The sequence below is a fragment of the Leptonychotes weddellii genome, chromosome 8, assembly GCF_054177405.1.
Source record: "Leptonychotes weddellii isolate Sample4059 chromosome 8, ASM5417740v2, whole genome shotgun sequence".
Taxonomy (NCBI): domain Eukaryota; kingdom Metazoa; phylum Chordata; class Mammalia; order Carnivora; family Phocidae; genus Leptonychotes; species Leptonychotes weddellii.
Window position 1 is genome coordinate 121,397,438 of NC_138376.1, and position 27,303 is coordinate 121,424,740.

The following is a 27,303-nucleotide window of genomic DNA, read 5'->3' on the forward strand; positions in this document are numbered from 1 at the left end:
GGGGGCAGTGAAAGTGATAATAATCTTTCAGCCTCGGCTTTTGTCCCCCACAGCCTAATTGTTATCCTCTGCTGGCAGCCAGATTGAAGCGCTACCCTTTTGGGTGTCCTGGATTGCATGTGCTCACTGAGGCCTCACCTAACTGTTACCAGATTAAAACCTGGACAACTGGGCTTTAACTCTCTTAAAAAAGCATAGTACTGACTAGGCATTATGCATTCCTTTTAGAGGTTAGATATTTTGATGAACTCTGTGTGTGTGTGTGTGTGTGTGTGTGTGTGTAGCTTTATTTAAAGGGTAGAAGGGTTGCTTGGGAAATGCTGTGTTGTTGGCATGCCCTTTATTACAGAGCCTGTTTAAAACCAGCACTTGGCTAGTTAAATCTAGTTTGTGCAGTTTATGTATTTTGTAGTACTAGCTATTGGTCCAAAGTTTCTTGGCTTAAGAAGCCATGTAATTTTAAGTGTATACTGTGTGAGAAAGGGGTGGGGCAGTAGAAGCTTTTTATAGGGCTTCAACTAATAAACATTAATTTTTAAAGTAATATTTTGAGAATTTAACAGGAGAAGTAGAACCTGTATGTAGTGTTTCTTTAATACTTTAAACACTGGCAAGGGAAACGGAGAGAATTTTGTTTTTAAGTGATATTTTCTATTCTTTTTTTCTCTCTACTCAGAAACTGGTTCTTCAACTTTCAGTGCCAATTAAGACATGCTATAATAAGTATTTTATATTCTGTCCTGCTGTTTGACTTTGGGTGTAAATGGTGGTAGAATGTTTAGTAGCTGAGCGTACATAGTTAAACAGCTAGAGATTGGGTATATAGTAAGTTTGGTGTGGTGTGGTATTTGGTTTATATAATAGTATTTCAGCATAATACTGAAACCATGCAGAATACCTCCTGGAAAAGTGTTCAACAGAATGCCAGAAAGGCCATGTTAATGATAAGTTTCTCATACCTCAGCAGGTTTTTTGGGTGTGTTTTGTTTCCCTACTGCTGTTTTATTCTTTATTGTGGTTCTCTGGAAACTATGCCACGTGAACATATGGAATTCTATACATGAAGGTTTATTGGTTTTGTAGAAACCCCAGGATACTCTGAGCTTAATAACTATGTTGTTTTGTGGGTTATCGAGAGGACATACTAAAAGTCAGTTGTTAATAAAGTTTTCATTAATTATTTTAACATTTTCAAGGTAATATTAAAGGCAGCTCAACCAAAATCAGAATTAAGCAATAACATGAGCTTTTGGTTTGCTCTGGTTTAAAAGAGAGTTTGATCATAGCTGACCTCCTTCCCCATCTTTCACTGACTGTTAACCTTCCTGCAAAACTCAAATATGGTGTTTAGTTTGTATGATCTCATAATAAATTTAGGTGTGTGTGTGTGTATATACATATATATATATATTTAAAATAAAAAGATACATGTTTTTGCTCTTGATGATTCACTGCTTTGTCTTTTGTTTCTACTTTCGATAAAGTGTTAAATGATAGCTATAACATATTTATATGTCTGCTTATATGTAATATCAGTTGATAGTTTGTGATAAGCCTTGCTTTGTTTTGGTTACAACTCATTGAGATATTTATGAAGTGCTTTATATTTGTGTTTGTTTAGGACATGTCTCAGGAAGGCTATGGAACTAGGTCTCAACCTCCTTTGGCTCCTGGAAAACCTAACCATGAAGACTTGAACTTAATACAACAAGAAAGACCATCAAGTTTACCAGTAAGACATTAATGTGCTGATTTGGAAATGTAATGAGTTAAAATTTTTTTAAAAGAGCTCTTGTTTTTGTTTGTTCTACTTTATATTAAGACTTGGGGGAGAAGTTTCTAGATTTCAGATATATTTGTGATTTATTAATTTTTTTAGGGCTGTCTTCTCAAGAGCTGTGTGGTCTTGGATAAGTCTCTTTCATTTGTAGGTATGTCTTAGTCCAGTTGGAAGGTTTATTCAGCGGATGGGTTTTGTGGCAGAAAGGTGTTTCTGTTGTACAGTTGTTCTTTGCTTACCCTGTTGCTTTCTGGTAGTGATACAGAACAATGGTGTCCGATATAAGAGTTAAACGTAAAGAAATTACCACTTGGCAGAGGATATCAGCGATGAATGAGATAAAGCATCCGGTGGTAGTTTGACTATCTTCTGGGACTTTATGTAATGAGAAATCACCCAATCCATTTCTACCTAAAAGAAAGTATTTTCCTTTAAATTTGACAAAAGCAGCTTATAAGTATTTCCACCAGCAAATACTGTGTGGTGATTGGGGTATATATTGATTAGAGTAGTGGCTACATTCTAGGGAATCATGTTGAGGCCCATAAATAGTTCATCTGTTTTTTTAATGAGCAGCCTAATTTAAATGAGGTTTTTCCTTATAAACTAAAAGAATACATCTGTGCAAATAAATTTTTATATTTATGTTCTGGTTAAAATATTGTGATTTGAAAAATTATTATTATTCCTTAATCTTTACTAAGTTTCATTTAAGATGGGAGTTCGGGCTAGTCATGATTTTAATTTGAGTTTCAAATATTTTACATTAAGATTTATTATATTACTGCTAAACATTTGAGAACCAGCCTGCGTAATGAATGTTCTACATGACGTTTGGCATGCATAGCGTACCCATTTTTAAGTTACGTGTAGCCTTAGAGAAGAAGGTAAGTCATGGGTACAGGGTGTATAGTATCTTCGAAGCTGATGCACATGTTTTTGACATCCTAATTTTTTAACTTTTATTTCTGTGGTGGGTGAAATTTATTGTGGTCATTTTGTAGTCACCTTGGAGTATTTATTGTCTAGTTATTTGGTTTTTGAAGGAATGAAAGAGGTGATAGAGTCTGCGTTTTGTGCTCTACACTTTTTTCTTCAGTGGATGATTCACAGCTTGGTAAGCGTGTAGTTTGTGTGTGCGCGTGTGCAGGTGAGCACTGTTGATAAATGTAACATTTGCTGCATACTTGGAAATTGGCTTGTGGTTTTAGGAAATTTAAATGGACACCAGAATTTTGTTGTTTTTAGAGAAACCCAACTTTGTAGGTGTGCCTTTGGCTGATGAAGTGTGCTGCTACACATGTTGAAACATTTGTTATAAATTGATAGATTTTTTTATGTAGCTATAAGAAAAATTTGTGGCGTGGTGCTTTCCTCATATGCCCTTGAACTTCACCAGGCTATGCTTCTTTTCATGGCTCTGCACTGAAATGGGTGCTTGAGATTCAGCTAGCTCTACAGCACAGTCGTTAGGGAAGGAGTGAAGTGCAGTAGTCCCAGAAAGCTGAAGAGTTCTGCTCTGGGATGGTGCTTCTTAAGTTGATTATTGAAAAGCAGGCTAAAAGCATTTTAGGAAGCGAACCGATATATTCATCAGTAGTTCAAGTTTTTCTGAATTGTTCAGTTAGTATACATATAATGGATTGCTTTCTTCCTTAACCCTTACTGTGCCTAATTCCCAAGAGGATCTAAGGTTGTGCAACACATAAATTTTCTTAAGAGCTAATAAAAAAAAAAGAAACGCCCCAATTGGTATTTTTCTTTCTGTTTTTGTAACTCTCGCAGGTAAATAAGATGCCGATTGACTCAGTGACATTTCACTATTTTTTTAGAGAGCCAAATTTCCAGGTTTTGGGGTGAGTATATGGACGTATCAGTTACTGGATAAAGAACAAACCGCAGATCAGCTAGTGTACCTAACGCACCCCCTGCCCCTGCTGCTAATCTGTGAAGGTGAAAATTGGCTTTATTTAAATGGGAATTTTAGCAAGACACTTTTCTTTCAACAGGCTTCATTTGTGTAAAACGTTTCTGTACAGGGTTTACTGATATATTTTTAGCTATGTGGATGCTGCCTCAGTATGTTGTTATATACAATTAAGGTAATCGCAATTTGGGGGGAAATTTGTTGGTATTCCACTTGGTTCTAATATCAATGTTTTTAGTGTTACTCCTATTAAATATTTTAGTTCTCCAACTTGGTTAATTTGATACTGTAGGTATCGTGGAACTGTATAATATCTGAATTTCCTATTGGGTAGTTGGTAGATTTATGCTGCGTTTTTTATTCAAGTGTCAATGATATAAATTTTGTCTTTTTACTTAAAGCTAAAGACAATCCATCATATTTGCAACCTCTAGTTTGTAATTTGGAACTAAGGAAATTGTGGGTGTTACCTTTACCTTTGAAAAAATGTGGTATAGTGATCCTAATGTATGATTATTAAGTCTTTATTTATTGTGTATGTGACTATGAAGAAGGAAGCTTCTCTAGTTATTTCTTAATCTTTTTGATTATATTGAGATAGATTTTGTAATATTTTCTACACATGTGATATTTTCTTTAGCATGTTTGTTACATGGTTAAATTTCTATTACAAGAAATCAAGATATTTCCAGTGTCTTTATGCTAGATCTATAGTTTGAATTCTCAGTAAGTTGTCCACTCACCGTTGTTTGAACTGGTGTCTCTCTGTATTTGCATGTCATTAAATTCTTGGTGATCTTCAGTAGCTAAAGCAGTTACGTTCCAGCTGACTTAGATCTTCAGATCATCCACAGTAAAGCAAATAACTGATAAATTAATATTTGTCCTCTTGTTGTCTTGGGGCCATGACCAGTGATATTTACTTGTCACTTAATTCCCTCCAGTCTAAGCTTAGAACAGATCTTTCTTAATAATGTCCACTTATTGCTGTACCTCTTAATCATACAGCTTTTCCCCCATTGAGATACATTAGCTTACATACTCTTGATATTACCATTTTTAGCAAATCTTAGCATATAGCAGATATTAAAAGTAGCTTGAAGAACTCTCTCTCCTGGGAATAGTATCACTTAAAATTCAAGCACATTCTGCATTTTTTTCTACTTCTATTATTGATATGAAATGAAGCCAGCATTTAATAAGCAAAATACACTGTGGAGGGCCAAAAAAAAAGGCTATAACTTATTAACTCTTTATCTTAAAAACATTGAGTATATCTCAATTTCTATTTTAAGATAACTCCCCAAATATTATTTAATATACCTTTTTTTGTTGGGTCTTTTGATATATTTTCATTGCTTGTGCTATCACTGTTGATCTTTTTATTACATTTATTTTTATAGCTGTCTTGACTCCCCTATTAATAGACGAGGATCTTTTCGGAATATTTATTATGTCTTATTCAGCAAGTATTTTCCTAGTAGATTTTATGTAAAAACTTTTAAACACATTCTTCCTCTAGTATCAGAATTTTCTTTTCCTTGCTGAAGGGGTTTTTTCCCAAGGTATTGACTTGATAGCAGTAGACAGCCTATGTTCTGCAATGCTACCGATACTGAAGGATTATGTGAGTGCACCATCTGTATTAGCAGGGTGGGGTTTTTGTCAAAACCATTTTCTTGGGGCGCCTGGGTGGCTCAGTGGGTTAAGCGGCTGCCTTCGGCTCAGATCATGACCCCGAGGTCCTGGGATTGAGCCCCGTGTCGGGCTCCCTGCTCGGCGGGAAGCCTGCTTCTCCCTCTCCCTCTGCCTGCCTCTCTGCCTACTTGTGCTCTCTCTCTATCTCTCTGTCAAATAAATAAATAAAATCTTTAAAAAAAAAAATAACCATTTTCTTTTATTATAAGATGACATTTGAATTTTACCTGGTAGCCTTAAGCTTCCATAGAAGAAGTGGGCACTTTTGGATAATTAAGCTAAAAGTAGTGGGAAAAACATTCTTAGTAGCATGAAAACATTCTTTGAATTGTAAAGATAAGTAAATTGACAGGAACAATAATCATTTCAGTAAATATGGCTTGGATATGTTGTTAATAAAATACTTTATGAACATGTATACAAGGACGTAAACAAACAAAAGGTTTGATTTTCTTCCTTGATCTAAGCACATAGTGCTTTCTCCTCCAGGGATTTGAAGAGCCGTTAGTTTTCCTCAGGTTATAGCAATCACGAATCTGTTTCATTCTTCCAAGAGGCCTGCCACCAGTTTGTGTTTCAGGTAGTAGGTCCATTATGCTGTTTACCTAAGATACAGAAAGGATCAGTCACATTCTAATAGCCTTTGAGAAGCCCATCAGGTCATTAAAATCCTCCTTCTGACCCTTTCTTCTTTAAATAGGAAATATCTAAAGAGATTGACATAAAAAGGGATTTTATCTTTCAGAGTTTAGTAAAAAACCCTAAATGTCCTGTGGAATAGTGCTTATGGTACTTCTGTTGAGTTTGCAATTAGAAGGGAATATTGAGGTTTAGATAAAATATATGTTTTTTGGCCCTTTGCGAAAGGAAGGAGGTAGTAAATGCTGGTTGTTCTTTGAAATAGAGGGTGTTAAACAGGATATTGGAGGCCTGAAAGAAGATGGTTGGAAAACTGTTATTACCAAGGATATTTTTTGGGGGTTAGGTATTAGCAACAGAGCCTACAATGATTTGCCTTTCCTGAAAGAGAATACTCTGTGTGTGTTTGTTTTTTAAATCTTTAATGACACTTATGTTGGATAGTGGTAAAAGGTCATGCACTTTGGAAGCATATATGAATATTGATGATATGTTAATAGGGGCATTTTAAGTGTGTGGGTTTGATATAGTTTCTATGAACAATTGGAAACTATTGGGAAAAGCTAGGTGAAGCGTTTTTTAACTGGGTTTTACTTTTTATTAAGTTTTCAACCCTACCTAAAATACAAATTGTTAAAATGATCTCAACCTGTTAGGTGGCAGGTTTTCGCAGAAGTTGAAATGTACCAGGTAAGAATTAGATGTATGGCTGCTGAATGAACTCTTCCAAAACTTTTTTTATTTGTATCTTGAACTTGATTTAAATGGTTTTCAGTAAAAGGTTAAGAATGTAGCTGTCTTCTGTTGCTTGACCCTTCTCAAATCATTCTGAACATTTAAAAAATTATAAGTTAATAAAAGAGAAATCTAATCTGTTGGCACTTGTTCGCAGTGTTTAAGCATTGAGAATTCCTGTGTGCAGCTGACCACGTAAGCGGTTTATGAGTGTTCTCTAAATGTTGGTAGAGTACGTTGAGTTTGGGAGTTACACAAGTTGTAGAGAGGGGGCAGGAGGGTCTCTGAAGGATGGTGCCTTGTCAGGTCGAGCATCTGTAGATCCAGTTAATCAGTGGCATAGTTTCAAAACTAAAGGTGCAGAGATAGTTTGATATCTTGGTAATGTTTTAAATGGAACACATAATAGTTGGGTTTTTTACCTAGGATTTACGATATTCCCAAATGTAATTTTAGTAACTGGCCTGCTCCATGTAGAGACATCAATTCTTTTTGGATTAAGGTTGAGAGAAACATGTGAAGACCTTACTTGAAAGTCCTAATTTAGGAAAAGTGATAGTGACTTTGACAAATGTTTTTTTCTAACATGGATTATTTCTTTAAGATGTGATGTTCTATAATTTTATCCCCTAGAGCATTTTTGTGATACTGGTAGTCATTTTGAAAATAGAGGATAATTCTTGAGCTTGAACAAGGTAAGAAGTAGTAGGAAGTGGGAAAGTAGGTTTCTCCTTCTTTTAAAATAATCTTCCACGTAAATGTTTGTTCTGTAAATGAATACTCAGTAAAACCTCACCAGTTTGGATTTCGTCCAGGTAAAGCAGGCTAAATATATGGAAAGTTTGAATAAATTAATATTTAAAAAGAACCAGAGTTTGCTTTAAAATAACTGAAATGTTTGTGTGCAAAGTGTTTCTAAATTGAGATCTTCAGTCCTGTTGAAATAAATGGATAATTCTAAATTTATTATGGCTGAGATATTTGCTTAGTGGCAGTATGTTATTTTTAAAAATTCATTTAACTTTTAAAAACATTTTAACTAAGCATACCCACTGCAAACTTTTTCACATCATATTCTGAAGATTTCCATTTAAAATATGGGGGAAATGAATTTCAACCCATTTTATGGGACTGTCAATTCTTAAAAAAATTAATGAAGGAGTACTATAAAAAATAGACACTAGACAAAATTGGAGATGAAGAGAGGCTGAAATATAACTGATTTGCAGGATATTGGTTTTGATAATAGAAGGATAACTATGATCTATAGTTGATAAATGAGGCTCATTAAGTAAGGGATGAAAAATGCAGATATTCCTGGCTGATAGAAAAGTCAGCCTACAGATTGTGCCATAACAAATTGGGGATGGGAAGGTTTTGAACCAGCTTGCAGCTCTTCAGATGAGCTGCGTGAGGCTATGGAGCCTTCTCTGTGGCCCTACAGGCTGGGCGCATGCAACTCCCAGGTCTGTCTGCAGATAGCCACAGAACCACACGTGGGCACACGGGCCTCCCGGACAGAGGGGCGGTCTCTGCGCACAAAGGGGAGAAATTAGCATTTGGCTTTAGAATAAAGCACACAAAGCAGTGTGTGAGAAATTCTCACGTGGGGGCTTGGGTAGGAGAGTTTGTCAAGCAGTGTGGCTCCTTCAGGTTTTAATTGTAAATTTTTATGCTAGGACCAACAAATGACTGCTGTTCAGAGGTACCTTTTCTCATTCGAACCTGCTATTTCTACAAAAGGCAGTTCTTGGCATGTTGAGCTAGAAGGCCTCCTTCCTCCTTTCTTCAAGGAGCCCCTCCTATTCACTGGTATCTGGAGAGGTCAGTGGGCTTCCCCAGAATATGCAGGCCTGGCCCTTGTAAGGGGTTGAGTGTGTTTTACTTTGTATTACCCAAGGTAGGTGGGAAATAGATTTTACTTTACAAATTTCCACTTTGTAGGTAACTGAAGGCAGACCTCTGTGTTATGTAATAAGAGATATATAACCAGCAGGAGCTCATAGTAACATGTGTGGACTGGTTAATTGCTTTTATTTTTCTTTTGAACTGGAAGTAGCTATTTTTAATATTAACTGTCAGCTTAGGAGAGGAAATATATGTAGAGAGCAAAATTTTTATTCTTCCCTCACAGTGTAGGATTTTAGAAGTGTCTCTCTTTCTCATCTTTTTCTTTTGCCTTCCTAAATTGTTGTAAAATAACTGAATGGTCTTGTTTTCCTTTGTTTGGGTCAAGAAATTTTAGCTGAAAATTGTTACTGTGTGAAAGAAGATTATTGACTCAACAAGCCTTCAATTTTCCGTGAATAACACTCCCACCCCCTAGCTTCAGGAACATGCCGTGCATGCATTCTATTTTAAAATACAGACTGTAATTTAAAACAGGCAGTTTAATGCCCCACTGAACTTTGTTTAAGCCTGGAATAAAAGAGAGGAAAAAAAGCTGTAAGCTACAAAAAAGTGACTAAGCTTTCTCAACCACTTTTCTTCATAATGCATTCTATTTAAGGAAAAAAAAAAAGCTGTCAGGTACTCTTGTTGTCTCTTTCCACAGGACCTAAATTTTATCCAATGTTAAATTGTGCTGTATGCATCTTTTCACTTTATTTCATTATCAGGCTATCATTTGAATTTTTAAAGTGTTCGGAGGAGTAGTCATGTATAGTGGAATCTGTGTGCATACATTTGTGCGTTTTGTCCATGTTCAGTACATGTGAGAACATTCTAAAATACATAATCGTTAGCATTCACTTATTGATAGCTCGTTTTCTAGAGTTCTCTTCATTTAAATAGTACCTAGTTATTAGACCAGAATGATAGTAAATAATATTATGGTTGAATATCTATTATCAGATCATTATAAAAATGATTAGCTGGAAATAGTTTATCTCGCTTCTCCCCCCTTTTTTTTTCTCCTCACAAAAAGAAAATGAGCAGCTTGGGATGACTTGTATGGAAGGAATGATGACTTTATTCTGAGAAAGTAATATTTTTTGACCTGGACACCTGTTTTGCTAATGATGACACTGAATGGCAAACAGGCTTAAATCTCAGCTAAGGTTCTGGCTCATGAATGGCTCCAGTAATGGTCTCCCTCCCATTTTTGGGTGCCATTTGCTTTTGAACGTATTCAGGGATTTGGGGTTGCCCAATTGAGTCAACAGCTTTATTATGCTGGTCATGGGAGAGCCAGGGGCCTTCTTGTGGACTCGATCTACAACATCTCAGAGACTGCAGTGGTCTTCCTCTCCCCACTGTGGGATGTTTGGCAGTCTGATGTCTTTGAGTATAGGGGAGTTCCGGGAGAAGGAGAAAAGTTCATGTAGAAAGTTGAGAAGTACATGTACCAGGTGTCTTTATGACCACCTGGTAAAGTGGGAGGTAGGAATAAGAAACAAATAAGGAAGCTGAAGGACAATGCCATCTTTCCTTAGTAATGCAAAGTCTAATGCCTTTTCCCACTAGATCAATGGGAACCCGGTGGAGACGGTTCTCTGAACCACAATAATCAGCACTTGTTTTAATTTCATGCTGGTGGAAGGAAGACCCTCATGGTCTCTCTCTGAGGCCTCCACTCACTTCTGACACTTCCAGGCTTACATTTATGTACTAGAAAGTAACTGAGTGCTTTTTAAACTGAGATTTAAAAAAATGAGATTTACCACGAGTGGAAATATTAACAACCGAAGGACATGGAAACCACCATTTGTTCTTGATAAACCCAGGTCAGTTTCATGAAAATGAAAAATGTCCCCTGCATTTCTACATTTTGTGTTTTCTTTCCCTCCTTCCTTCTTCCCTCCCTCCGTCCCTCCTTACTTCCTTGCCACCTTCCTTCCTGCCTTTGGGACTCACTGGTTTGATCTGGGTAGCGTGGTAATGTTACAGGTCTTACTTTTACTTGTTATTTTATTTCTATCTCTGTCAAAGCACAGAATGGTGTCCACTGAGACAGCGGCACGGAAGCTGTGCCTGATCCACAGGTAAATGTCTTCTCTGAAAGTAGGCCAGAATGAGTGAGCACAGCAGTATCCTGCCCCATCTGAGACTTATACCCCGATGCTGATCCTTTTTTGTTTTTTTCCCAAAATTTCTCATGTAAGTAGGGATCTTCATCAGTCTTTATTTCTCTCATGGGTACGGGTAGTTGAGAAGTGCAGTGATCCAGTTAACACCTCCTAATGACCCTAAAAGGTTGTAGTTGGTTTTTTGTAATTATCTGTATCTGGAGGAAATTTGGCTTCAAAATTATAATAATTAGGTGTAATAATTTATTAGACACCATTTCTTAAAGTCTTGTTTTATGTAAGTAAAAATTTCAGTTAACTAACACTGGAAACTGCTAGCAAAAGGAGAATAGCTGTGCCCAGAGTAAGGGTCTTCGTGAATATCATAGGTGTGAGTTACATGAACTTTAAAGTCATGAGTTCCTGACGTTTGTCTGCTCAAAGCCAGATCCTACCCCATTTCTTCTATTTTTGAAAGTCTGGTACTTTCAGGTTACCAAGACAAGTGAATTGTTCCTGCCTTTTATTTATGCAAAGCCTTTATTTTCAAAATGCCTTTATTACCACTGGAGGCAGAGAGACAACTTTAGAGATTAGTGTATTATCTCACTAATGAGGTTGAGTCAGATTATTAAAAAGTGTTGGCAGTGAGAATGCAGAGGGAGAAAACCGTTGAAATAAAGGGAGGGATGAATGATAGACGCTTTTAAGGTTTTTAAGCTCAGTGGCCAGGAGATGTGTGTTGGTATTGATGACAAACACAGGGAAGTGGTGGTGGGAATTGGTTTAGGGAGAAGAGAATACCCAGAGATGTCATGAGATTAAAAAGCAAGTCCTGAATAAATTTGCTTGAATTCTACAACTCCTAAAAGAAAACATTTCATCTTTTGCTACCAATGCCTTATTTTTTGTATAGTTCTTTATATAAGAGATAAAACATTGCCATAAATAGGACTGATGTTGAAAGAATGAAAGCAGTGGCTATAACTTTATATTTCATGTAAATTCTTGGAGATGATTTGAAGAATATTGGAGCAGAGTTTGCATAAACAGCTCAGCAGATTGTACCAGAGTGTTTCTAACTCTAACATGGAGTAAGACAGGAGTACAATCTCAAAAATAAATGAAACTAGATGTAATTCACTTAGGATTCATGGCTCGCCCCATTGTCTTTGCTTTTAGGCTAGTCCAGTAAGTTTATATCCTAATCTATTCCTTTCCTTGGGTAGGGACAGGTTACTTCATATTGCTTTGTCTGGCTTGCTTTGGAATGATTTAGACTTTGTTCTTGTTGTTGCAATTCATTTTGGAGCAACATTCCTTCGTTTCATTTATCTCATTATGATTTCTCCTTTTCTGACACTTACTTTGAGTATGTGCTTTGATGAGCCTAGTATACAAATGTAATGTTTTTGCTTGTTTGTTTTTCTCTTTTGAGGGTATGTGACTGCGGGAGGGGGCGGGAGGAACCTAGTTTTCACATGCTAGTTTGAAAGATGTTCTCTTTTATTTTGTAGAAATGGTTATCCCTTTGAATACCTTGAGTTTCTATGATACATTTAAATCCCAGCAGAGGAAATAGGGCCTTAGGGAGATTACCATGAACTCGGAACGGTTTTCTCTTTGTTTTGTTTGTTTTTTGTTTTTTAAATCAAACCCCCCCACTTTTCTTTTTTCAGTGTTTAAAGCACTGTTATTTCACTTCCTACATAAAGAACAAAGGTTTAATATTAATAAGTTATTAAAACGTGTGTATTTTTTTGTAATTTGATTCAGATTTTTTGAAGCTCTAATTCCCAGATGTGAAAATAAAGAATCCACAAGGGCAGGAAACTTGACTCAAGGTGCCAACGGTGGTGGAGTCACGGTGAATGTTCCTTCCATTATAGCAGCTGTCTCCCTGCACCTGCTGCAGAACACACCTGAGTGTCCTCCAACTTCAGGTGTCAAACCTAAGACCTTCTTTCTTTTAAATACTGTTCTGCCAGTTTTGATTAAAATTATGAGTGTCCTTGGATAAATACAAATATGTTCAAATTTTCCCAAGTGTTTTTGCTTTTTCATAGTACTACATTTATGCTTTTTCTTAGCTTGCAGGCCTAAATGTTGACATCCTCGATTAATGCACAAGATTTTACTTTACACAGAAAAATTCAGTTACATTTACCAGTCATTTATTGATTGCCTCCTATGTTTCAGATTTTATGTTAGATGTAGGAATCACATAAAAATAAAATTTGGATTAGCTTATTATTAGTGTTCTTTCCTGGAACAGGTTCAGCAGTAAGAAATCAACAAGAAGACATACCTGTATTCAGAATGCTTGTTATTTAAAATACTTTAATGTATCCTCTCCTTTTATCTGCAGAGAACCATCTATAAAATCTGCAAAATTCATCCTTTTAACATGTGTAATGGCACAGAAATGTTTTTGCCGTTCTGTGGAGGTTTGAGATATTTGAGAAGGGAAGAGGAGTGATGGCTGTATTGAGATGATGTTCGCCCACTGTGCGAGGCCTTGACCTGGGGTTTTGCCCTGTGTTGGTGGTGCTCCTTACGTTAGGCGAAGCACACTACTACCCCACACTCTTCTGAACACCTGGTGGTAGAGGAGCGATTCTGCTGGCTTTCTTGAGTGACTTCATGAGGGATTTTATTTTTCCTACTTTTTTTCTGACTTAATTTGCACTTTCTACTTTTACAGGGATGAAAACAAGTCATTAAAATTCTAGCCATCTTTGATAAAACTCTGGCCCTTTTGGGGGTATCAGATTTTAAAAAGTGTACTAAATATGCACATTATGGTTCACAAAGCACATTCACACATACTTCAGTTTAGTTTTATTGCCTAGATGCTTCACCTTTACACCTCCGAATTCCATGAGATGTCACCTATATAAAACGTCTTGTGTAGTACTTGCCTTATACAGAAGTGCTTGATGAACTGTCAGTGTGCTTACCCTTTGTTTGCCCCTCCTCTTGTGAAACTCATTTAGCTACCAGGGCCTGTTAGGGTTGCTAGTCTACTAAACTTCCTGAGATTCAGCTTTCCCTACCTCTGCATGAGGAGACCTGGATCAGAGACTTTGTAGAGTCACAGTGATTATGGCCCCTGACTCTTGGCTAAAACTATATCTCATTGACTCCTGGCCGGTGACTCCGTTGTTGGACCTCCCAGTACTGCAGACCTCTTCTGATGGAGTATGTTGGTGTGAACACCACTGGGATTCTTCTGCATTCGTTTTGATCTTGTATTCTCCATTTTTATTTACCACATAACAGAAGACCATGTATATGTGAAAACCATATTAAATATGTTGTAATTCGAATACTAATTGGCCCTCCCAACATTATTGTCAGAGTTGTGTATGTAACTAAATAAATGGCCGCAGTGATTGGAGTTTGCTTTTCCTTGCTCTTTCCAGCTTGTGGTATTATCAGTGAGTGGTAAAATCACTTAAAAGAAGAGAGAGAAAAGAAAAAGAAGATGTAAGGAAAGGCTCAGATGGAAATCTACTTTGCTTTCAGTGAAGTCTGCCTTAGATAAACTCCTTAGATTTTGCAAAGGGTTTTCAGATATCTGAGACAGATAACCATATGAACCATAGTGGTTGTCCAGGAATAACCAGCTGTGACTGATAACACATCTTTGGTGGGAGACGAGACTGAAGGTGGTGAATCGGGTAAAATAACTTCAGATATTCTCCTAAGTCAGACACATTTCTCACTCTCTTTCTCTGTCTCTGTCTCTATAATACATATACACAGAGAGGAAAGAGGAGGGATCAAGGGAACCATGCATAAATAATTATATTAATATAGGAAACACACTTCTGGGAATTCTCTGCCTTTTTTCATCCCGATTGATTAGATGACATTCAGTATGTTGTTGCGAGTCAGGTGGTGTTTTGCAAGTGGGAACACTTTGGAAGTATCTTTTTTTTTAGGACCGCTCTTTTAGACAGTTGTGTTTATTCATGTTTAAACTATACATCCCAAATAGGGAACTTCTGCAGATGCTCATTTAATAAGCCCAGCATATTTAGCTAGCAGTGGTAGCTTAGTGAAAAGGTACCTGGACAAATTACAGAGGAAATGAATATTACTTTCCAGTTGTAAATAGATTAATATATTTTACTTCTTCCAACATTTTTATTGACTGTCCTATCATATCCCTTGTATACGATATTCACCATCACCAGTTTTACTTTTGAATTTACTTATAAACCCAGGTTCTCATCAAAACAACAAAATTATATGAAGTTTAATATAATTCATTTTGTAGCCTCTCTGATTGAAGTTTTTATACTGTGGCATTCTAATAAAAAGTATGACCCAGACACTGTAACTTAATGATTAAAATTTAAGACTGTAGATTTCTTCATTTGTAAAAATGTTTAAAAACATCTTGGAAGAGGCATTCTTCTTCTAACATGTGTCCCTATGAATTATAAATAAATTTGTTTATTTTAAAATATACCAGTGGCCACTTTTAACTGAAAGAGTCATGTTGTGACAGAACATTCTCATTTCCTGTGATGTTTTTACATAGAATTTATAACCCATGTGTTTCTAAATAGGAATTTAGCTGATCTACAGTAAAACATTTGTATAAACTGAGACTACTCAAACTGGAATACAAATTTAAAAAAATGTTTTAAAAAAGGAGAAGTAAACCATGATAATGCAGTTACCATGAATCACTATTAAATTTAAGGCTGCAGGGTGCCTGGCTGCCTCAGTCGGTGAAGCGTGTGACTTTTGATCTCGGGGTTGTGAGTTCAAGCCCCACGTTGGGTGTAAAGATTACTTAAAATCTTAAAAAAAGAAAAGAAAAAGATTAAGGCTGCATTCCTGACTGGTAGAGGGGGGAAAATGAGGTTGTAGAATATTAATATAAAGTGAAAACTTCATTTCTTAAGGGTGGAATATCATGTTTATTATTTTGTAAAAAGAAATAGTCTGTAAAGGAACATATACAGTATTCCTGTGAAAATAGTGAATAATGATGCCAAAATAAAGGGTTTTCTGGTTGTTTTTAATGGTGTTAAAGAAGTTTTTTCATTTTATTTGGGAGGATTATCATGAGCCTAAGTTTGGCATAAATGAATGAATGATTGGCTGTTTTTTCTGTAACTTGCTTAACTGTCACAATTATAAATCCAGCAACTCTGTCCAAAGGAGTAGCTTATCGAGCCCATTTTCATTTTAGAGTATAATTCTTGAAAATAATAATTTTGTAAGCATAAAATATGTAGCAGAATGAAAAGTCATCTAATAAAGAAATAGTTCGATTGTGAAGAGAGTATTTTTCATAAGCTTTTCTCTGTTTTGAAGGATAGGTTACATTTTGTTTTGTAATTTGGCACTTTTCTGTTGTATGTTTTTATGGGAGAAGATTGTTAATCTTTGAGTTAAAAGATTTGGACTCAAGATTAATTGGTTAGTCTGGTGGTGGTCTAAATTTTACAAAGCAGACATTCCACTAATGACTTAGTACCATTACACTTTGTATCTTGTGGCAAAACTTAGTGGTGTTTTGTTTAGTTTTGTTTTGTTTTTGTTTTTTTTGGGGGGGAGGGGTGCCTGTTGAGTATGTTATAAAATTGGAGATGTGTTCTTCAGGATGATAAAAAGGATAAATCCATAATCCGTCTAGCTCCTTCAGAGTTTTAGTGGGAGGGATGCTAACGCTGGTGTGATTCCTCACTTGGACCCCCGGGACTGGCCGTGGGAGAGTCTTGTGCTATGTGTTGGTTGCTATGCCTTATACTTTAGAAAGAGTGGGTGTGGTGAGCAAGCAAGCCAGTGGCCCACCCAGTAGGGGGTAAGGATCTTGACACCAGTCGTGGTTTGAATCCACAACTATCTTTGGCTCTTGGCCATTCATCAGCCTTTAGGGGGAATGGGAACAGGGGTCTGTTGATCACATCCATTGGAAAGGATCAGCTGTATCATGTTCCTGTTATTGTGAGGGAGTTGGACTTTTTGAGCCCCAAACCATATAACAGAATTAACAAAAAAGATAATTTAACATACATTTATTCTTACAGAACGAAACATTATAGGAAAGTTTTCTTTCCTCTGTTCATTTGTTGGCCAGTCTTGTCATTTATAACTTCCTCTAAGTAAAAAAGGCCTCATATGATAAATTCCTCCTTGTAGAGACTCTTCAAGAGGACTTCAACTCCAGTGTTAATTCTTTTGTATTTCACTACCTCTAGGAAAAGTACTTGCTCAAGATTTTGTGGCTCTCTTGACTCTAGAGCTTGTGCTTTTAAAAATTGTACAGCTACAGAACCATGAAACAGCAATGTCTGTGTCAGCTTTATTTATGTGTTTTTTTTAAGACACAAAAAAAAACCCCCTGTAAATTGGAAACTTGTCTCCCTTCAAAGGGCTTAAAAAATATCTTGAGTTTGTTGGGATTAGATTGGGTGGCAGTCAAGGTAGCTACTCTTCTGGAGCTGAAGTGCACAAATCGATTTACTCCCTTAGCCGCCTGCTTGTGCTTAAAACAATTTTTGACAAATGCCGGAGTTTGACAAATGTCGGAGTAGCAGTTATAGAGGTGGTTTTGCAAGTCCCTTGGAACAGCCATGCACATCTTCAGTCACTCTTAATTTGAATGAGAAAGGGGATGGTAGAAGCTATTTTTATTTTCCCCTGGGAGCAAGGGAAAAGGAGGCGGAACTCTGTACCATGTAATTTTAAAAAAGAAAAAAAAAAATCAGATTCCATTGAGATTCTTTCTTGTTTACTTTTTGTTTTACTCTTGCCATCTCCCAGTGTGTTTGACTAATATAAGTCTTCCCCCAGGAATATAAGAATATGTGGTACAGTCCGCCTCATAACCTTCCTGGATATTTTTATAATTTATCATCAGCTGACACCGCCTGGGTAGAATATTCTTACCACTCCCTCTGGCTGCTGGAAGTCTGAAATTACATCTTTGTCTTTGAAGGCAGGCATCCTGTTAGCGTTGCTATGGTGACAGGGTGGGTAATGGCGTCCACAGACGGGAGATTGGTATTTAGCGTTTAAACGCTGCTGTACACAAGGCCTTGATTTTTAGAGTGGTTACTGAACTATTCCCTTTTAGTAAATGTTTAAAAATTACATTTTTACATGGTCTTACTGGATTAATAGTCATGGTTTATTTCATTTTAACTGCAAGGATAAAAGCATTATTCCATTAAATGGGTAGCTTTTTTTCTCTCTTGGTTTATGCATTATTAACACAGGCTTTCCTGTTTTGCTTGTAACATTTTATAGGCTTTTTCAAACATGCAGTCAGATTTGCTCTGTTGCTCCTTTATTTTTTGGTCTTAACCCATTATCTGCTTGAAATCTTGCATGATTTCAGAGGAGTCAAAGTTCTAAGGAACTAAGCTTTAAAATATTAAAACTGAAGAGAGGGAGGGAGGGTGGAGTGTGCACGCGCGCGTGTTTGTGTGTTACGCTGTATGTGATAATGTTGATTGACCAGTCTTTCCCCATGAACTGCAGCAATCACTTTCTTTTTAAATGTTTCTTTTGTTTCAAGTTTCCTTTTAGCCCCTCTCCTGTACTATACCTTAACATAGGAGGTTAAAGGAAAGATTATTTACAGTTGTGGGGAACTGTGGGACATTTTGAAAAGGTTTTAATTAATGTAACTTTTTTTTTTTAACGATTTTATTTATTTATTTGAGAGAGAGAGTTGGGGGTGGAGAGGAGCAGAGGGAGAGGGACAAGCAGACTTCCCACTGAGCACAAAGCCCAACGCTGGGCTAGATCCCAGGACCCTGAGATCATGACCTAAGCCGAAACCAGGAGTTGGATGCTTAACTGACTAAGCTACCCAGGTGCCCCAGTTAATGTAACTTTTGAAGTAATAGTCTCTCAATTCAATCTGTTTGGTCTGACACCAGTTACTTCTATTACATATGATTTGTTGATTCTTGATTATTTTGTCATTAGAATAATGGTGACTCTTAAAAGTTCATATAGTATATACATACATATCCCTCCCTACCTCATATGTGAGCTACTTCTAGAATATCATTTTGAACACCTCATGACATGAAACTTACTGCTTCATAAAGTATTTGTTAGGAAATTTTTCCTTGGATTAACTTGAAATGCTTTCTTGGATTTGGGTTCTACTTCTGCCTTCTTAAACCACCTGAGATAAATCAAAACCCCTTGTCTCTATCATGGCTGTTCAGATATTTGAAGATAGTTTTCATTTTACCTGGGTTTTCACTAGGCCGATTAGTTCCTTTATTTTCCCCATTATGTGGTTTCAAGTCTGTCCCACTCTACTCTTAATTCTTTGATAAAGTTCATTTTGTGTAAGTGCCTCCACATAGGAACCCACAGCCAGCCTGAATACACTCCAACAGAAGTATGGCTGGTTTAGAGCCAGTGGGCCACCATCCTTGTTCTGGACCGTCGAGTCATGATGGTAGGTTTCAGAGCCGCATCCCATTCTGGCCCTGTGGTGGGAGGTGCTTTGAGGCGCAGGTCTCATCTATCCTGTACTTGAACCGAAGTACAGTTTTCGCATTTACCCTTACTGAGTGTTTTGGGTCATTGTTCAAGCCTGCTAACATGTATTTGGGTCCCAAATCTAGCATCTGTTGTATTTAATATAATTTCTACCTTTGCGTCATCTGTACATTCATATCTCATTATAACTCTTGAGTATAAACAAATTAAATAGACTGAATGCAGAACTTTTTGACATTTTGGTTATTGCCATTCATCCAGGTATAATAAATCTAGAGCTTCTGTGTGTTCTAGGCCATACATTACATATTAACCACAACACCATAATAAGAGACAGCCCAGAAGCTGGGTGGGAATCCAGAACAATCAGGACTATAGTCCTGTTATACATATAAAGGCTCTGTAATGTTGAAGTTTATATATAATTTTTATGGGAGATCATTTTGTCTTTATCAAACCTAAGTTTTCTGCATGAGAGATGAAAATTGACTTTGTAAGCCAGCTCATTTTGCTGCATCAAGTCCTACGCATCAGCTTCTTCCCTGTAACCAGGAGGGCTAGCCAAGATTAACATCAAGAGAAGGCAGAAGAACCTGTGTCTATCCTCAGAGGGGCCCTGGAAACTGAGCCTGAATGTCACGGGTCCATGGCAGATGATGGTCCCCCCCGGTCTTGCGATCTTTGAAATGAAGTGGTCCCGTTTGAGGGGACTGTAATTTCAGTGAATGAGATTGTCAGCCACAGAAGCCCACGGCCTATCCATCAGGATGGTTAGTGGGTAGAGCAGGTAGTGTGTGTGTTGGGGGGTGGTCCTCCTCTACGTCTTCCTTATTTCTCTGTATTCATCTGTGTATCTGACACATGCCCCGTACTTTACTTTCCATTACAAATGTCCAGGACTGAGGGGACGCTGGATACCAGGGAAGATAAACTGGCATAGTCAGTTTCTAGGGATAAGCTGGTTCCCTTGAGAAGACATGCACTGGGGGCCTCGTATTGGGGAGGAGAGTGGGGCACCTGCTTCTGTAGAACATGGTGGCTTTGCCTCCTTGCTCACCACTGCCTGTGGGAGCGGAGGGAAGCGTGAGCCTAGTGAGTCAATCAGGAAAAAAAAAAAAAAAGACATCCTTTTTTGATTGGGTCCTACGTCTCTTCATTTATGCACGGAGAGTAGGCACTCAATTTTTGCCTGTATTAAGCCACTTCTCCCCTCCCCAACCCTACATCTTCTCTCTCTGCAGAAGCCTGGGCTCCATTTCTAGACGTAGTTCTTGAGAGGCAGAACACTTACATATTAAGAATTTGACAATAATTTTTGTAGATTGGAAAAAAGATGCTTTAGACCATTGTTGGCTCATGGAGTGACAGGTGGGAAATAATCCTCTAGAGGTGGTCTCTAGGGACAGTATTCCTTTTCCTTCCTCATTTGTAGGTTCCTTATGACTGATGACCATGCAAGCTACTCTAATTGACCAACAGTTTGGGCTGGAATTGGGGTGAGGAATGGACATGTTCTCACTTTACTGAAACTCTTAATGAGATTTTCATTAAGTAAATTCTGTATCTTCCCCCAGAAGGACAAATATGTGAGTGAATTTGGCAGCTGAATATTTTTCTGTTTGCAGTATTTGTAACAGAAAGTGTGTTACAAAGACTTTTTGGATATTCTAGATCTGCACCGTCCAACAGAATTTCTGCAATGATTAAAATATCCCGTATCTGTGTCATATAGCATGTTAGCCACTTGCCATATGTTGCTATATAGAACTGGAAATATGGCTGGTGTGAGAAACTGAATTTTGAATTTTAATTAAATTTAAAATAGCCACATGTGGCTAATGGCTTCCATATTGGACAGTGCATTTCTAGCTTACGGATCCTGTGTGGTCTTTTTTTTACTACAGAGTGGATTTTGGTAAAATAACAATGTGCTCATTCACATTCAGGCTTTCAGTGCCTTCTGAACTAGCATTTAAATCTAACTCCTTCATACGTGTGTACAGTAGATTACAGGTACAAATATATTTTAGGTGTAGAGCTAATCGCTTACAGGGTTTTGGTGTATAGATTGAAAACCAAGATTTTGGGAGTAAGGTAATTGTACCTTCAGTGGATGATTGCTGCATGCTTGAGTGTGGTTTCAAAAGTTAGAAAGCCCAAGTGCTTACATGTCTTCTACTTGCCTATTTATCTGCACTTTCAATTACCTATATTTACTGGAAATAGTTATTACAGAGGTGGTTACCTTAAGGATGTCTTCTGGATGCACCGACCTCCCTTCCACATGCACACCAATATCAAGGTCAGCTTCAGCTGTGTGGAGTCCAGGCCCCAGGAAACGTGCTGTAGATCGAGCAGCAGTGTGACCCACGGGGAGCAGAGTGTGTCACAGGGAGGTCCAGGATTCTGCTCGCCTGGACCACTGTGCAGGTTTAAGCTGCAGCTTTCGGATACGGAGTGTAAAATGTTTTAAGGTCTATGCATTTGGCATCTTCTTCAGAACTTAGGTGTCATATCTGAGAAGTAGCCTGGGATTCAGCCTATGGTGTTGAAAATGAATGTATATAGATGATGTCTACTGATATTGAGGATATTTTTCTTTCTGTTTAATTGTAAAGGGCATCAAGACATGTGTTCTCTCGTGAGTCTCAGATAATTTCATATTTACAGCATGAGAATAAATGGCAATTTCAGGGGAGCCTAGGAATCTTCCAACTCTGACTTTTTAGGGCTAGTTCCTCCTTTGGTAGGTGAGGAGGGATCTTGCTGATGGAGACAGTGATGCAGTGAAACCCTGGTGTTGAGTCCCTCTTGCTGTCCCTCCCCAGTCCTCTAACAACTGGATTTCTATATTCTGTTAGGGAATTTGTATATGGCACTTGCTGTCCCCTTGTACTTAAGAGCAGCCACTTCATTCACTATTTTAGTGCTCTGCATGTTTAGAATTTTCATAAGCACTATATTTTACATTTGAAATAATGTAGTTGGGTAGTTTGAATACTGTGTTCCAGGATTTCTGATTCACTTGTCCCTATCTTCAAAACTCAGCTTTTGCTTGTTGTCTACATTCATTTCACTAAACACTACATTTTAACAGCCATGGTACAGCCCATGTGTTATATCTGTTTCCTGATAGCAAAAGGTTAAAGGGTGACTTTTTTTCCCCCGCCGAGGTCATTATCCCACACCTAGGAACGTCCTATTTTTTAAACCCCACCCCACTTAAAGAGGAGGAAAAACATTAGGAATGAGTAATAATAATTTTCTCAATATTTATTCTATGGCAATAATGTACGCTTCAGCATCAAAAGTAGATGGATGGGTTATTGTTGCTTGTTGCTCTTACTCAGTCTGTAAACCTAATTTGTTTTATTTATGATGGGAGAAGGGGAATATATGAATTCATTTTACTAAGCACTTCTTGAGTTTTTGTAGTGTGCTGTTATGATGGATACATTCTTGGTTTGAGGAAAGTTGAAGAAATACAGAATCCCTGAGATTATGAGGCACTTTTCAGCAAATATATTTTGTTGTGGTATATATGTTTGTTGTGGGATATTTAAATAGTCTCCAAATGTCTTCGGTATTTCTTTTGAATAATAACTATTTTTAATTACAGTCTGGATTTCTCTTTCCTCTTTTGAGAAATAATAGTCCTTCACACTCAACCCCCCCCCAACCCCGTGTTCCCCTTTTGGGAAAAGTCAGTAATCTGGGTAATTTCTATTAAAAAAGCTCTACTAAAACCAAGGAGTGATTGTAGTCCACTTAATGAAGCAAAGTGCAAAAGATGATGAGGACAGGAGCGATAGAGAGTTCGTTCACTAATGAAGCCACTTTTAAAGGTAAGGAAAAATAAAGAAGCCCCCTTCTCTTTCTTCCAACATGGTTGTTATGTGGAATTTTCAGTTAAGTAAAATCGTTAACTACTTATATGTGCTTCAAACTAAACACAAAACCCCAAAGACTATTTAATTATCATACTTTTGTTAATAAGGTTATGGGACTTGCATAGGAAAGATACTGTGCAAAATAGAATTCTTTCCTGTGTTAGTGAGAATACTTGGTTTGTGTTCTTTTTAATGACTGGGTCTAATATTCTGCTTTTTAGTCAGTGAAGGGTGAAAACAAGAAAATGACCATTCCTTCATCCTGTTGGAAAGGTCTTGCCTAATCCGAATTGTTTGTTGTTACATTGTGTAGGGTTTTGTTCTTAAAACCTCTTAAAAAGATGGATGTAAGGTCTTATTTCTCAAGATATTTTCGATAAAATCTTAGCAGTTTACTAAAATTTTATGAGAGGGCTTTAGAAAAAAAAATATAACAGTTGCAGTGTTGAGTCGACTCTGTCAGATATCTGAGTCATTCTTCCTTTTTAAATATTTCAGCCATTTAAAAACTATTGAATTCGGGCGCCTGGGTGGCTCAGTTGGTTAAGCGACTGCCTTCGGCTCAGGTCATGATCCTGGAGTCCCGGGATCGAGTCCCACATCGGGCTCCCTGCTCAGTGGAGAGCCTGCTTCTGCCTCTCTCTCTGCCTGCCTCTCTGCCTGCTTGTGCTTTCTCTCTGTGTGTCAAATAAATAAATAAATAAAATCTTTAAAAAAAAAAATAAAAAAAAATAAAAACTATTGAATTCATCCTCACCATCACCCAGTAAATAAATAAATAATATTTAAAGCTTTAGATTTCTCCTGCTAGTTTTCTTTTGTGCATGGTTTAGTTGGGTGAGACCTGCCAGGAGCACTGTTAAAAGTGGGAAGTGATTTAACATACCTTTGAGGCATTTGGCCATAAAGATTTGGTTTCTGCTGAGAAAGCACCAAGGTATGAACTTGCTGTGAGGGCGTGGTGGGGTGGGCTGGGGGGCAGTGTGAACACTGCTCTCTGCTCTGCTCCCAGCAGCTCTTTTTTCGGTCACTTTGGGTTGTTAGGAAGAGCATTTCGTTTTCCTTAGATCAGGACGGGAACAGTCTACTTTCTGAATGAGTGAAGTTGAAGTGACGCTCTTGCCCCCCTCCCCCTGTGCCCTTCTTTAATCCATTTCTGGGAGTTGAAAATTTTGTACATCGTGTGTCTTTCTTTGGTTTGCTCAGTGGCTATCCTAGCATACCACTTAAATTTTCATTCAGAATCATCTTTGAAGATCGTGCAACGTCTTGTTTTAACTGAGAACATTATGTTCACCCTAAACTATTATGATTTTTTAAAAGCAGTATTTCATTTTTTCTTTATAATTCCTAAATTTCTTTGCTTAAAAATTTAAAAACATGACATATGTGTTTTCTGATGGGGAATTGGGCTTTGTACAAAATGTGTGATGTGGCATGTTTGTATGACAGATGTCCTTTATTGACTCATAGTAAGTTCCCCTGTGCATTGATATAATGGAATTATTGTTCTTAAAATAATTTATCCTAATTTATAGTAAACTAAAATTATATTTTAATTTTGTAATTAGTGCAACCAGTAAGTAATAACGTGCATAAACTTTGTTTTATTGACAAAGTATTGCCCTTAAAAGTACTATTTTTGTTTATGAGCAGATGTATTTAGTTTATATGGGTTTGGGTGTGCATTCCTTCGAGTCTGTTTCCATAGTGCAGCTATTTACTAAAGCCTGAAAAATTAGGACAACAATTTCACTTCTATTCTTTGCGTTTATTTTTTATGGACGTACAGGGCAGTTGTCAAATGGAGGTGAACCCAAATTATTCTCTGAGAAGGAAAAAAAAAACAAAAACAAAAACCCAGCCTGGTAAACTAGAATTAGGATTCAGATTTAGCAAAGTTACAGGGTTTTAGAATCATAAGCACCTAACACTTCCCTGTATTTTTTCAGACTTGAATTTAGAGAGGTGATTTGATTCAGTGAAGATGCAGAATTATTCCCTAAACATTCTATGAAACCAAGCACCAGTGTCAAGAGCAGAGCTCATGGGATTTGCCTGTAGAGTTCAGGGGGCCACTTTGAAAAACCACTGTTAGATGGGCAGCCTTCTTATTTGTTAAAAATAATTGTAAAATGGAACATTGATTTCTAAATTTGAAGTTTTATATGTTCTCACAGAAGAGGAAAGAAATCACTCATAGAAAACAGAGAAACAGAAAGAAACCCCAAGCTCTTCTGCTCTTGCCAGGACATCTCTTGCTCACTACGAAGTGGGAGCAGAGCCCCGCATACTTAAAACGGGCAGACCGTGCATGATCTGTGGCTGAATGTCTGCTGCATGGGGCTACTTAACAGAAGCCAAATACTAAAGTAGTTTTTACGTTTAATCAACTTTCTTTCACCGTCGGATTCCAAGCCAAAACTACATTAAAAAATGTGGCGCTATTCCACATAATCTAAGGAGCATCTTTTGGAGAGTAAAATGAAAGAAATCACTGGTGAGGACCTTCGGGAGGTAGTGGAATGCTGACTTGAGAGAATTGTGACTTTGGCTCTTCTGAGTGGAACCGAGGTGATTTCATGTGCACAGCGTTGAGCCCAGCCCTTCAGCTGCTTGCTGGTGGATGCCCATGGGCAAGCGCTGCACCTTCAAGCCTCTGTCCTCATTTGGATCGCCCTGGGTAGCAGGGTCTGGAACTACTGCATCAGCACATGCGCCTTGCCCTTCACCTGCTCTGGGTCCATATCTCAGGGGGACCACTTTTTTTTTTTAAGATTTTATTTATTTATTTGAGACAGAGAGAATGAGAAACAGAGCATGAGAGGGAGGAGGGTCAGAGGGAGAAGCAGACTCCCCGCCGAGCAGGGAGCCCGATGCGGGACTCGATCCCGGGACTCCAGGATCATGACCTGAGCCGAAGGCAGTCGCTTAACCAACTGAGCCACCCAGGCGCCCGCAGGGGGACCACTTTTGAGTGACCTCTTGATAGAAGCCTGGCGATCAGCAGTGTTACTGGGAATCCTTGAAATTAGCGATGAAGGGCAAGATGGTGCCTAACTTTTATCTCCTGTTGAATGTGAAATTGACACACAGGTAGTATTTGCTGTGGTTTCTTGAACTAGAAATAAGTGGGCAAATGAGGCTAAAGAACAACTCTGTCTGATCTTACATTATTGAGATTTTGTTTTCTGAGGAATGTATTTCTAAAAAGAAAAAACCATTCTATGTATTCCATAATAAAGTAAGAAATACCATGTGGAGGAAGCAGCCTGCCAGTTCTTTCTTCTTATAAAAATAAGTCAACTCCACTATGCCACCCACTCTATTTTTACTAGAAAGAATGGGTGTACTGATTTATTTCATAGATAATTTTGTATGTAATGTATATAATTTTGTATATACATATATATTCTTTAAAAATACTATAAAAGGGTAAATGACAATTCAGCAGTAGATTCCGATTTCTTTTTTTACCTTGTTATTTTAAAATCTCAAAATAAAAAGAGTAAAATGAGTCGCAGTGCTTCTTAATTTTTTAATTTCTTAGTAAAGTAGTTTTTCAAAAATCTGTACCTATGTCAATTTCTTTAGCAGTATGGTAGAGTTAACATAACTAATTTGGTAGGTAGGTTCTGTTTGTTTTAGTGGGCTTATTTTATTTAACTGTTGTATTCTTGCATCAAATAAGGAATGAAGAGTTAGATTGGAAAGAAGGAAAGAAACCTATTGCTCAGTGTTTTCTCTAGTTAAAAAGAGCTTTACTCCCCAGAGGGTATGTGCTCTGGTAAGCGCTGTGAATTGTGCAAGACTGTTGAATCTCAGATCTGTACCTCTGAAACAAATAATGCAATATATGTTAAGAAAAAAAAAAAGAAGAAGAAGAAGGTAGCAGGAGGGGAAGAATGAAGGGGGGGAAATCGGAGGGGTAGACGAACCATGAGAGACGATGGACTCTGAAAAACAAACTGAGGGTTCTAGAGGGGAGGGGGGTGGGAGGATGGGTTAGCCTGGTGATGGGTATTGAGGAGGGCACATTCTGTATGGAGCACTGGGTGTTATGCACAAACAATGAATCATGGAACACTACATCTAAAACTAATGATGTAATGTATGGGGATTAACATAAGAATA

At 37.6% G+C, this 27,303-nt stretch overlaps 1 protein-coding gene and 1 long non-coding RNA gene across 14 annotated transcripts in view; both read left to right on the plus strand.

The window, feature by feature from the left end:
- Positions 1-27,303, plus strand: part of ARID1B (AT-rich interaction domain 1B) — a 425,168-nt gene that overhangs the window by 158,563 nt on the left and 239,302 nt on the right. For 12 of the 13 annotated variants that reach the window (XM_081829188.1, XM_081829193.1, XM_081829189.1 and 9 more), the window contains exon 4: positions 1,622-1,732. In XM_081829188.1, coding sequence (XP_081685314.1) covers positions 1,622-1,732 — 111 coding nt within the window. Of the gene's footprint in view, positions 1-1,621; positions 1,733-3,565; positions 6,757-27,303 lie in introns of those variants that run through there. The other variant, XM_081829200.1, reaches the window with a different exon arrangement.
- Positions 6,889-21,746, plus strand: LOC145723155 (uncharacterized). The gene is made up of 2 exons (XR_014148028.1): positions 6,889-10,504; positions 10,715-21,746. It is a non-coding gene; the product is annotated as an uncharacterized LOC145723155 (long non-coding RNA).